At 42.6% G+C, this 13,223-nt stretch overlaps 1 protein-coding gene across 2 annotated transcripts in view; it reads right to left on the bottom strand.

Annotated features, from left to right (window-relative positions):
- ZFC3H1 (zinc finger C3H1-type containing) overlaps window positions 1-13,223 on the bottom strand; it is a 126,864-nt gene that overhangs the window by 97,369 nt on the left and 16,272 nt on the right. For both annotated transcript variants that reach the window (XM_068276678.1, XM_068276677.1), the window contains exons 4-5: window positions 4,141-4,369; window positions 3,799-4,022 (exon numbers count right to left, since the gene is read on the bottom strand). In XM_068276678.1, coding sequence (XP_068132779.1) covers window positions 3,799-4,022; window positions 4,141-4,369 — 453 coding nt within the window. The remainder of the gene's footprint in view (window positions 1-3,798; window positions 4,023-4,140; window positions 4,370-13,223) is intronic.

The raw sequence follows: 13,223 nt of genomic DNA, 5'->3' as shown, positions 1-13,223 counted from the left end.
CATTTCGATGATATTTAGGTCGCTTGCCATGTAAAGTATGGCAAATCGACCTAACGATCCATCGAAGCTTTAATCGGACATGTCGGAAATTATCGAATCGATGCGTATCGACGGATGCATCGAACGCGGAAACGCATGGTGTGTATCCAGCATAACCTCTAAATAACATCTATGCTGTAAAAATAAAGCCTGATGTGAAGCTGTGTCACTAAGAGTCAATTAGATGGAAATAATTCTGTGTTGATGCTGGTTTATGCATATGTATGCACTCCCTTTGATCATGAAAACAAATTTGATATGTTAAAATTTGGTTTGGGGACTACGAATTAAAGGGTACCCGAAACGGATGAAAAGAAAAAAAAAGTTTTATACATACCTGGGGCTTCCTCCAGCCCCCTTTAGGCCAATCCAGTCGCTGACCTCCTCCGCCACCTGGATCTTCTGCTACGAGTCCCGGTAATACAGCCAGTCAGCGCAGTCCAGCCACGTGCCGCTCCCACAGCCAGGAACATTCTGCACCTGCGCAATAGTGCTGCGCAGGTGTAGTACGCTCCCAGCGGCGGAGTGTGTGCATGCGCACTATGCCCGACTGGCTCAAGTACCTGGACCCATAGCAGAAGATCCAAGTGGTGGAGGAGGACAGCGAGGGACTGATTAGCCTGAAGGGGGCTGGAGGATAAAACTTTAACCCTCCTGGCGGTTTGCAAAAAAATCGCCAGGGGGCAGCAAATCTTTTTTTTTAATTTTTTTTTTTTTTTTTTCATGTAGCGAGACAAAGTCTCGCTACATGATAGCCGCTGCTCAGCGGCATCCCCTCCGATCGCCGCCGGCGATCGGAGATCCGGAGATCCCGTTCAAAGAACGGGATCTCCTGGAGGGCTTCCCCCGTCGCCATGGCGACGGGCGGGATGACGTCACCGACGTCATCCACGTCGTGACGTCAGAGGGGACTCCGATCTGCCCCATAGCGCTGCCTGGCACTGATTGGCCAGGCAGCGCACGGGGTCTGGGGGGGGGGGCGGCCGCGGCGAGAGGAATTGCGGCGGATCGGCGGCGATCAGGCACTGCACGCAGCTAGCAAAGTGCTAGCTGCGTGCAGCAAAAAAAAAAATTATGCAAATCGGCCCAGCGGGGCCTGAGCGGTGCCTTCCGGCGGCATAGCCCGAACTCAGTTCGGGCTTACCGCCAGGAAGGTTAATTTCATCTGTCTCAGGTTTGCTTTGTATTAATATTAGCATTAGAGGCAGAAGATCAGCCAGCTAGCCAGGTAATTGGTATTGTTTAAAAGTGAATAAATATGGCAGCCTCCATATCCTCACTTCAGTTGTATTTTAAAATTCCTAAGCGTTGGCAGTTAAAAGATGCATTTCATGTCACATACTTTTAATCAACAATGCAAATTAGAGGAGTCAGAGAGTCGGAGTAATCCTAACCGGAGGGATTTTTGTACTGACTCCACAGCCCTGCCCAAGATAGGGGGCTGCCATGCTGGAGGGAGATAGCTGCCAGGATGGGGGTGACAGCGATTGGCGGGGGACGCCCCTCCAGCTAGTTTCAGTAATTTAAAAATCGGTTAAAATCAATATAATTTAGCAGGCGGTGAGTGGGGAACTTACTTCCTTGCGTCCCACTGCTGCCGCATCACTTCCTGTAATGCAGTCCTCTGATGTTCATAGGACGGCATTATAGGAAGTGACGCAACGAGCGGTGGAGCGCAAGGAAGTAAGTTCCCCGCCTGCTACATTATATTGATTTTAAATTTTTTAATTATTGAAACTAGCTGGAGGGGGAGCGGGGAAGGGGGGGACCGACCCCCCTCCCCACCGCTGCCCCCTTCCTGCTTGCTCTCCCCTTCAGCATGGCAGCCCCCCACCCATGGCAAGGGACGTTTCCACAGACTGGAAACACCCCTGCAAAAATACCCATTTCTCTGAAAACTGAGAAAAAAAAATAGTTTACAAAAAACGGATCGGTTTTAAACGGATCCGTTCTGCAGGGGACAAGTGTGGACCTAGCCTAATGTGGCTCTATGGAGCAGGATTTGAAATGCCCAGAGAAACAGATTGCTCAGCAAGCTCAGACTCACTCCAGGCTTAATAACTGCAAGTACCTTTTGTTTTAAAAAGGCAAAATTCTGTTTTGCATAGCATTTTAGCAAGAGGGCTTTTTGATCCCTTTCAGCCCCTTACACACGCCTATGAGTTCTGGTTCACCATGAGCTTGCTGGGCAATCTATATCTACAGAGTGGGGATATGATAATGGAATTGTCACTTATTTTTGTAAAACAAAACGACTGAGGTAATTTTTCCCTTTATCACAGGGCTGTGGAGTCGGTCCAAAAATCCACCGACTCCGACTCCTCAGTTTAGGACTCCACCGACTCCGACTCCACGACTCCGACTCCTCTAATTTGCATATTACAATTTTGTTGATTAAAAGTATGTAACATGAAATTCGTCTCTTAACTGCCAACGCTTAGGAATTTTACAAGACAACTGAAGTGAGAAGGATATGTAGACTACTATATTTATTCCCTTTAGACTAAAACTAGTCCTTGGTAAGAGTACTTGTAAAAGGTACAAACCGGAACAAAGAACATCCATCAGGCCCTAGGCAATGTAAGTGTGGGAACATGTAAGAATGATGTGCAGGTACTCTGCAGGGGAATAAGGAGATTGTAAACAGACAACGCCTCTGTGTTCAATGTGCACAGCATTCTCAGTGGATTCCCTGCAGCTCTGTGGGGAGTGCATATGTAGAGTATAGTACTACTGTGTAACAAAGTAAACCTGAGACTGATGAAATTAAAGTTTTATACATACCTGGGGCTTCCTCCAGCCGCCTTCAGTATAATCAGTCCCTCGTTGTCCTCCTCCACCACCTGGATCTTCTGCTATGAGTCCAGGTACTTGAGCCAGTCAGGCGTAGTGCGCATGCACACACTCCGCCGCCAGGAGCATACTACACCTGTGCAGCACTATTGCGCAGGTGCAGAATGTTCCTGGCTGTGGGAGCGGCATGCGGCCGGACAGCGCTTACTGGCTGAATTACCAGGACTCATAGCAGAAGATCCGGGTGGTGGAGGACAGTGAGGGACTGATTAGCCTGAAGGGGGCTGGAGGAAGCCCCAGGTATGTATAAAACTTTACTTTTCATCCGTCTCAGTTACCCTTTAATTTGTAGTCACCAAACCAAATTTTAATAACATATCAAATTATTTGATTTCATCAGCAAAGAGAGTGCATACATTTGCATAAATCAGCATCAATGCAGAATTATTTCCATCTCGTTGACCATCTCTATTAGTGACATGGCTACACATCAGGCTTTATATTTACAGCATAGATGTTATTTAGTATATATAAGAGATTCCTGTGTACACATCATATATACAGTCACAATCAGATATGTATATCTGACTTTAAAAATACGGGGACTGCTTTATTGAAGCAGCACAAGTAACTAATTTTGTGGTTTATTTCATTTTTGTGGACTAAGCACAGCTATTACTGTATATATACTGTATATATACATTATCTTTAATGACTATTATCTGAGAAATAGAACATTTTATCATATTTTCTATTTTAATTACAGTTACAAATTCATTAGGAGTCTGAGCATTTTTTCCCGACTCCGACTCCAGGCACCCAAAATTGCCCGACTCCACGACTCCGACTCCACAGCCCTGCTTTATCACTTTCATAAAGGAGACCAAACATACAATGTGTACCGCCATTACTTCCAAATTTATAAAACTTTACGTTATATAACATGAAATATAGCGATAAACCCACCTTGCTTCGTTTACTCTTATCTCCTACAAGCTTCATAAATCGATTATATTGCTCTTCCTGATTGGAGAGGTCTCTAATTTTTCTTATTTCCTCTTCTCTCTTTTTTCTCTCCTCCTCCTCCTCTTGTTTCTTTTTTTCCTCTTCCTCCTTGCGCTTTTCTTCAGCTTTTTGCTGCTGTAACTTCTTCCATGCTTTAGTCTGTTGCCTCCTAAGTGCCTGCTTGGCTTTAAAATGACAAACAAGAGGTTTAAAAAGAGGAAATTAACAAAGCATTACTATGCACATCAAAGGCAAAAAGCCTAATGGATTTTTTTTTTTTTTTTTTTTTTTTTTTTTAATTACCTGCATATGCTGCACTGTTGACTTTTCGTAATGCATTTGAGCTTCCTTTCTCCTTTTGGGGCTCCAGTTTGTCTTTTTCTTCCTGTACCTCAGTCTTGCCCTTTGATAGTTTTTCCTTACCCTCTTTCATAACCTTCTGCTCCTTTTGATGCCATTTTTTACTTGCAGATTGCAGAGCAAGGAGACGCAAGTGGAGCTCTGACAAATCGTCCTCCTCTTTGACAGGTTTCTGCAACACAGAGTACTGTAAAACAATGTCCTACTATGCAAATTTACTTCATGTCTTATAACAAGTTATACAAAATGAACCAACCAGAACTGTGGCACTGACTTACCAAGGTTGGAAATAAAAGTGAACCAACAAACCAGGATTGGATTTTTAACACAAACGCATGCTTGCTAATAGGAAACAGAAGCTTTCAACTCTCACATAGGGCTTGTTCACACTACAAGAGCTCTTCTTAGCGCTTTGTGATTTTAAAAGCTCTTGCTAATGTAATCCTATGTATGTGTGTTCACACTGGAGGGATGTGATTTAAAAAACAAAAATCCCCCATAGCATTGCATTAGCAAGAGCTTTTAAAATATCTAGTGCTTAAAAAGCTCTTGTAGTGTGAACGAGCCCTTAGGTCATGCAAAAAACAGTCAGGTTTCTGAATTATGAAGAGTTTGTAAATGATCAGTTGTGTCTCTGTAGTCTTGTGCTGCTCCCACAGTGAGACTTAGTATATATTTTATCTTTAACAAATTCAGGCTTTCCTAGCTTACCTAAAGAAAAAACAGCAGTTCTGGTGCTAACTAGTTCAACACTGTCAAGCATGCCATACTGCCAGAGGTGCTATTTGCTATAGTGTAAGCTGTGGATAGCCTCCTCCCTTCACACATGCCAGCCTTTCATGTCACAGCTATGACTTTCTGCTTCCAGCTGGTCCTAACATTACATACATCAACAATCAGGTGGCTTGTACATGTCCTGTCTAACGTTAGTCAATAGGAGCGAAAACAACCTAATGTAGAAGAGCTGTGATGGTAAGAAACACTGAATTAGAGATGGTCATTGAGATGCCAATAATTTCAAGTTGATACAAATATTATGCAAATGATAGCAGCTTGAAACTGGACCAGTTAAATACTGTGTAGAGGATGACTGATCCAATTCCAACCTACACAAAATTAACAAAATCTGTATCAATCCAAATTATTAGCATCTCATTGGCCATCTCTAATGAATGCATTGGAGAGGGAAATCCCCACCCTTCACTGCAACAGGACATGCAGGGCAGTGCTGAACCAATCAGCACTAGAGATGGTAAATGAGATAATTATTCTAGCTTGCCAGCAAATTTAATCGAGTGGATCCAGCTACATATTGGGCCAGTCAAATGCACCTATTGACAATTGTGGTTGGCTCAATTCCGAACAGCATACAATTTGCATTCAAGTTCAAAATTAAATCACCACATTGACCAGCTCCAATTGGCATTGGCCCTGATGTCTGTTTAGGTTTTGCCAATAGATTAAGTGCTTATTAAGCATAAGTACTATTAACATGCTTACACTTGACTAAAGGGGCTGCCGTGACCACCTCGGTGTTGTTGCTCAACTCATGCAGCTTGCATACTTTTGCAGTTGGATGTAATCCACATTAAGGTAGTAAATATTTTCTTTGGGGGCAGTTGCGTGCCCCCCCCCCCCCAAAAAAAAGAGGGCCACATTTGGGGGATGCTGCAATCCCCATTCCAGGCCATTCACACCAATCGGCATGGAGTGGTCCTGGAGCTGCCGCTGCATTCACGCCAATTGGTGTGGAGCAGTTGGCAATTAGTTAAAGTATCCTGCTCCTGCAGACTGAGGTCCCCATGATTTTATTTTCCATAAACGGAAAAAAAAATAGAATTCAAACTGGATAAAAACATGCATGATCAAATATGAATATTTTACAGTTGTGTTCATAAGTTTAACACAGTAACCAAGCAGCTTGGAGTGACCCAAAACCACGAGGAGAGTATAGGGGACTAAGGGCTTGCTCACACCTAGGGTGTTTTTACTATTTTTTCCAGTGCCGACTATTTACAAAATCACCTTAAAAGCACTTGTGCAATGATTCATAGTTACATAGTTACATAGTTATTTTGATTGAAAAAAGACATACGTCCATCGAGTTCAACCAGTATAAAGTACAACACCAGCCTGCTCCCTCACATATCCCTGTTGATCCAGAGGAAGGCGAAAAAACCCTTACAAGGCATGGTCCAATTAGCCCCTAAAGGGAAAAATTCCTTCCCGACTCCAGATGGCAATCAGATAAAATCCCTGGATCAACATCATTAGGCATTACCTAGTAATTGTAGCCATGGATGTCTTTCAACGCAAGGAAAGCATCTAAGCCCCCTTTAAATGCAGGTATAGAGTTTGCCATAACGACTTCCTGTGGCAATGCATTCCACATCTTAATCACTCTTACTGTAAAGAACCCTTTCCTAAATAAATGGCTAAAACATTTTTCCTCCATGCGCAGATCATGTCCTCTAGTCCTTTGAGAAGGCCTAGGGACAAAAAGCTCATCCGCCAAGGTATTATATTGCCCTCTGATGTATTTATACATGTTAATTAGATCCCCTCTAAGGCGTCTTTTCTCTAGACTAAATAAACCCAGTTTATCTAACCTTTCTCGATAAGTGAGACCTTCCATCCCACGCATCAATTTTGTTGCTCGTCTCTGCACCTGCTCTAAAACTGCAATATCTTTTTTGTAATGTGGTGCCCAGAACTGAATTCCATATTCCAGATGTGGCCTTACTAGAGAGTTAAACAGGGGCAATATTATGCTAGCATCTCGAGTTTTTATTTCCCTTTTAATGCATCCCAAAATTTTGTTAGCTTTAGCTGCAGCTGCTTGGCATTGAGTACGATTATTTAACTTGTTGTCAATGAGTACTCCTAAGTCCTTCTCCAAGTTTGATGTCCCCAACTGTATCCCATTTATTTTGTATGGTGCTAGACCATTAGTACGTCCAAAATGCATGACCTTACATTTGTCAACATTGAATTTCATCTGCCATGTATGTGCCCATATAGCCATCCTATCCAGATCCTGTTGCAATATGACACGATCTTCCCGAGAGTTAATGATTCTGCACAATTTTGTATCATCTGCAAAAATAGCAACATTGCTCACTACTGCATCTACTAGGTCATTAATAAATAAATTGAAGAGCACTGGACCCAGAACAGACCCCTGTGGGACCCCACTGCTAACAGTCTCCCATTTTGAGTATGATCCATTGACCACAACTCTTTGTTTTCTGTCCATTAGCCAGTTCCCTATCCATGAACACAGACTCTTCCCCAGTCCTTGCATCCTCAACTTTTGCACCAGACTTTTGTGGGGAACAGTGTTGAAGGCCTTTGCAAAGTCCAAGTATATCACATCTACAGCATTCCCAATATCCATATTAGCATTCACTACCTCATAAAAGCTGAGCATGTTAGTCAAACAGGACCTGTCTTTAGTAAACCCATGTTGATGCTGAGAAATAAGATTATTTTCTACTATGAAGTCATGTATAGTATCTCTTAGTAACCCCTCAAAGTTTGCATACAACTGATGTTAAACTTACAGGTCTATAATTTCCTGGATCAGATTTTTTGCCCTTCTTAAATAATGGGAAAACGTGGGCTGTACGCCAATCCACTGGGACTCTGCCAGTTGCAAGAGAGTCACAAAAGATAAGATAAAGGGGTTTATCTATAACTGAACTTAATTCCCTTAGGACCCGAGGATGCATGCCATCCGGGCCAGGTGCCTTGTCTATTTTTAATTTATTTAGTCTTGCCTTCACTTCTTCCTGCGTTAAGTATTTAATATTACAGTTAGAAGATTGAGACTCTTCCGCCTCTGTAGTTTGCAACAGTGCTGTTTCTTTTGTGAAGACAGAAGCAAAGAAAGCATTTAATAACTCTGCCTTACCTTGGTCATCCACCATTGAGTTCCCATCCTCATCCTTTAGGAGTCCTATACAGTCAACCTTTCTTTTTTTAGAGTTAATGTACTTGTAAAACTTTTTGGGGTTAGATTTGATATCCTTAGCGATTTGTTTTTCAGCTTCAATCTTTGCCTGCCTAATTTCTTTTTTACAATTTTTATTGCACTCCTTATAATTGCTTAGTGCAGCCTCTGTCCCCTCCTGTTTTAAGACCTTATAGGCATTCTTTTTCCTCTTCATTTTATCTTTAACCTTTCTATTCATCCATAGAGGCCTTTTTTTATTCCTAGACATTTTGTTTCCATATGGGATATACATACTACAGTATTGATTGAGTATAAGTTTAAAAGCTTGCCATTTCCCTTCAGTGTCTTCCCCTTGTAGTACATTATCCCAGTTCACCAAACTTAGTGCCTGCCTAATTTGAGTGAACTTTGCTTTTCTAAAGTTCATAGTTTTAGTGGTCCCGCTGCCCCGTGGCCTATCAGTCACCAGCTCAAACGTTATGTTGTGATCACTATTTCCCAAATGTTCTTGAACCTGCACATTTGATACATTATCTGGTCTATTAGAAATGATCAGATCCAGTAACGCATTCCCCCTAGTTGGTTCAGTTACCATTTGAGTCAAGTAATTGTCCTGTAGTGCTGCCAGAAATCTGCTGCTTTTACCAGAATGGGTAGCCTCAATACTCCAGTCAATGTCTGGAAAGTTGAAGTCGCCCATAATTATGACCTCATTTTTACCTGCAGCTTTTTCAATCTGCTTTAGTAATCGCAGTTCTGCAGCTTCATTAATAAGAGGTGGCCTGTAGCATACCCCAATAAGCAATTGGCAACTTTTATTTCCACCATGAATATTTACCCAAACGGACTCCTTTTGGAACAGTTCATATCAGCGCATCGCATCTGCTTTCCGCTAACCAAAGCGCTGCCTGCACCATTTTGGGGGCGATTTTGCTACAATGGAAGGTATAGGAAAAGCGCAAAACGCTCAAAAATTGCAGTATGCCGCGATTACATTTTAATAAAACATTGTACAGTAGTTATTCTTTGCCGGGTCAAAGAGTTGAAAAAAACAAATTGGTCTGCAAAAGTGCTTTGAAAAAACGCTTTACAAAAAAAATCATAGCTTGCAGATAAGCGCCGGGAGGGGAATACAAAAATCACGCACAAAAAAAAAAAAAAAACGATGGCGTCGGCAATTTCGATTTCAGATGTGAACAAAGCCTAGAAGATACCGAAAAGGATGTCCTTCAGTTTTAGGAAGGCAAACCAAACCGTTCATAAGTTTACATACCCTGGCAGAATTTACGATTTCTTAACCATTTTACATAGATTATGAATAACAAAAATGTTTCTTTCACTTATGGTTAGTGGTTGGCTTAAAGTGAACCTCCAGACTAAAAATGTACTCAGCAGCACTGAAAAGGCCTGGTGTTTTTTTAACTGTTTCACAGCATCAGAACTTTTTTTCTCATACAAGCCTCATTCTTAGCTGCACAGAAAAAGACTGCCCGGGCATTTTTCCCCTAATGCTGTGCAGAGCATGATGGGATTTCTGATGTTGTGGTTCTCGTTTTGCTGCAATTTTTTTTTTTTTTTACATTTTGAATTTGACATTTGAAGCCTAACACATGCAGCTGGGAGGGGTGATCAGGACACAGGACAGTTGGAACTGTGTCTCCTGCTCCCTGTCACCTCCTTTCAACCAAAAAGATGGCTGCCCCCATGACAAAGATGGCAGCCCCCATGAATCACAAACATTTGCCTGTTCTTTTTAAACGGGGTGGGTAAGAGATTACCTATCTATTCTAATTAACATAACTAATGTAACTTAAAGACAGTATGTTTAGGCTGAAGTTCCCCTATAAAAGACATCCAAAGCGAAAAAGATGAAAAATTGTATCTGTCTTCCTCCTTCTAAAAATGACTTTTAAAGTTATCCCACAGTTCTATTTTATATTTCAATCAACTTTTTAAGCTTTTCTGTTTCATGGCCTTTTCTAAATGACATTAATTGAAGTATGCCAGTGCTAAAATATATGAACTATTGACCCTCTCTCTTTCCTGCTCTTAGAAGCCATTTACTGCCACAAAAGTGTTTTATGGCTGCAATTCCTCATCAGTGAGGGTTATGCTAGAGTCCGACCCAGACAGGAACTGTCACATACCTGATTTTTAACTTTTTCAGGCAGAGAAAGAAAAAAAGGAACACAGCATAGTTATGTGTGTGCTTGGCACTGTACATACACATGTCTATCATCATGTCACCTCATGAGTCCTTTAACCACTTTTTCCTCCTTGACGTAGAACTACGTCAAGGAGGCCATGTGCGCTCCCGGCCGCGGATTGTTAGCCCAGAAATCAATGAATCGGGCCATGGTGCCCGATCACCGATTCCCCTCCCCTCCCCACTGATTCCTCTCTCGGAAGCTTCGCTTTTTCTGACTCCTATGTCCCTCTAAGCGTACATGTTACGTTTAGAGTGACGTCATGTAAACAAACTCAAGCAATGCAAAGCAAAAAGGTAGACCGCTACACTTACGTGTGTACACAGATGGGAGCAGGGACATCACAACACGCCAACAGACTTGTTGAACCGGAAAGGCGGAAGCGATGTTTCTGTTCACAGTCCGCGGAAACAGGCGCAGACGGTGTCCCCTCCCTCTACAGCATTACAGTCTGGAACGGCGGATAATATATGGCGAACACAACAGTGGGAGCGGGCTGATGTCCCCCACCAAGGAATGGCTACACAGGGAACCGCTCTGTCTACTGCAGTGGACAAGTTGAAGCCGCATCCCAACAGTCTGTCGGGTCAAGCACACAATGTGAGTAACTATTATTACCCTATTAAACCTGCCAAAATGAACCTAGAGGACTGGATTAAGAAGGGGGCTATCCCCAAGTCCTAATGTACAAGAACTTATTAGAGGGTTTATTGCAGCCAATGAGGAACACAATAAGAGTATGAACAGTACTATGAACTCCTCACCACAAGATAACTTACAGGTTGCTAGTCTAACCAATATGTCTGATACAGGGGTCCAAAAGGACAATCCTGAACTTCCTAAACAAGATGGTCTAACCAACAAACCCTGTCCAACATTGACTTCCACCATACAAGATGCTGAGTCTATTAATCTGGAAGCAACTGAACCAGAATCAGATTTTGCACTGGACATTTTGGGAGAACTTTTAATGTATCCAGACAAGATAGATAAATATATGTCTGTTTTTTCCAAACAACCAGGGACATACAATATTGATCCTGCTATGAATTTACAGTCTTTCAGGCTTGGAATATTTATTAAACAAAGAAATACGTTTATGGTGGGATATCACCACTTTGAAACATTATGTGGCTGAGGGTATGATTCCTAGGGGTTTACGGATTAAGAAAGTTCCCACCACTATTTACTCTAATCAGTTCGTAATTGAATGGAATCAGGTATTAACCGACTGTTCCATTCGCCTTATGAAGCTGATTGTATCATATGAGGAGAAAAAATTAGCAGACATCAAGGTTCAAATAGTGGATACTAGAAGAGCTTAATAAGCTCTCTTCTTTTGAACATTTTGATGAGCTAACCAACAAAATGAAAGAAAATATTTCCAAGCTAGAAAATGTAATTATTAATACCAAGCGGGTCAAATTTCTTCGAGATTCAGGTGACTACAAAAACAATGTGGTTTATGAATGGGGTAGGTGGGAGACAGTTCACAGGTCACCAAGATCTATCCTTCGTAGACCCAAGCAGAATAAGAGAGTTAGCTTTGGTTCGGCCGATAGCGCAGGTTCGGCCTCCGACTCTTCAGACAATAGGGAAGAGAGGGTTCAGTCAGTCTTCTCTGGGGGGGGGGGGGGACCAGCGCGGACAGTCTGCACAGGAAACCCCTCCAGGACAGCTTACTTATTACCAGCGACCAAAGAGGAGCAATCGAAGGTACAGGGGGAGGAAGACCAGGAGGGCAGGCCGGAAGAGACGAAAGATAATCCACTCCTTTTCTAATGTTATTAATTTGTCCAATACAGTTCACACTCAGACCCAGATCTCTTTGCTCTCTAGAGGTTTATCCTATGCACCTTCATATCATTTTGATATTTTTGATACCATGCTAGATGTCAACAAATTTGTTAGGAACTTGATGGTTAAAAAACATTTTTTAGAAACGGATGACACGGATGGTGTGGAGGGGGCTGGTGGGGTGGCCACGGGGCCCCCCTTCTGTCCCGCCCCGGGGGTTGGGCAGATTCCTCCCTTCCAGGAGGCATCCATCATCCTCACTCTGGAACAGTTGTCCAGTGTGGGTGATGGGGCGGCCCCGGGCCCACCTCGAATTCCTACTTCTATCCCATCCAGACCAGAACACCAATCGTGGACACTTTCCAAGATTTGGTGGAAATAGAACTTGTGCAGATCAAGAGAGCCAATAGAGCGCCCTCTGATTTAACACGGCAGGAACAGGAGGCACTTCGATCCCTCCAAAATAATAAGGCGATAGTTATTCGCAGTGCAGATAAGGGAGGGGCTGTGGTGGTCCTGGATGCGGCTGCCTATAGAGAAGAGGCACTACGCCAACTAGAGGACACTACCACCTATGAGGCTCTGTCTAGTGATCCGACTGGTCGCTTTAAGACTGAGCTTTAACAGCTCCTTAAAGAAAACCTGTACTGAAAATTAAAGTCAAAATAAGCATACACAAGTCATACTTACCTTCCGTGTAATCCACTCATCAATCTCTTTCTCCTCTCCTGCGTCCTGTTCGTCCACTGTGATCAATTAAATTCTCTGTCCTCCATTTTGAAAATGGCCATTACTCCATAACAGCTTTCTGGTCAGCACACAGTTAAACTGTAACATTGCCACTTGAGCCATAGGGAAACATGGACACATCAGTTCTCCTCTCAGCTGTAACTGACAGCAACTGATATATAACAGACAGAAACTGATATATTTCAGTTCTGACAAAATATTGTCAGAACTGGAAGGAATCATTGTCAGAAGAAAATGGTGAGCTGAGAGGAACTGATGGCAAGGTAACTATGTAATGTTCATTTGAAGTTACCTCATGTCTTTATTTTAAATAATTT

This window comes from Hyperolius riggenbachi, chromosome 3, assembly GCF_040937935.1.
Source record: "Hyperolius riggenbachi isolate aHypRig1 chromosome 3, aHypRig1.pri, whole genome shotgun sequence".
Taxonomy (NCBI): domain Eukaryota; kingdom Metazoa; phylum Chordata; class Amphibia; order Anura; family Hyperoliidae; genus Hyperolius; species Hyperolius riggenbachi.
This window is presented reverse-complemented; position numbering and strand designations above follow the sequence as displayed.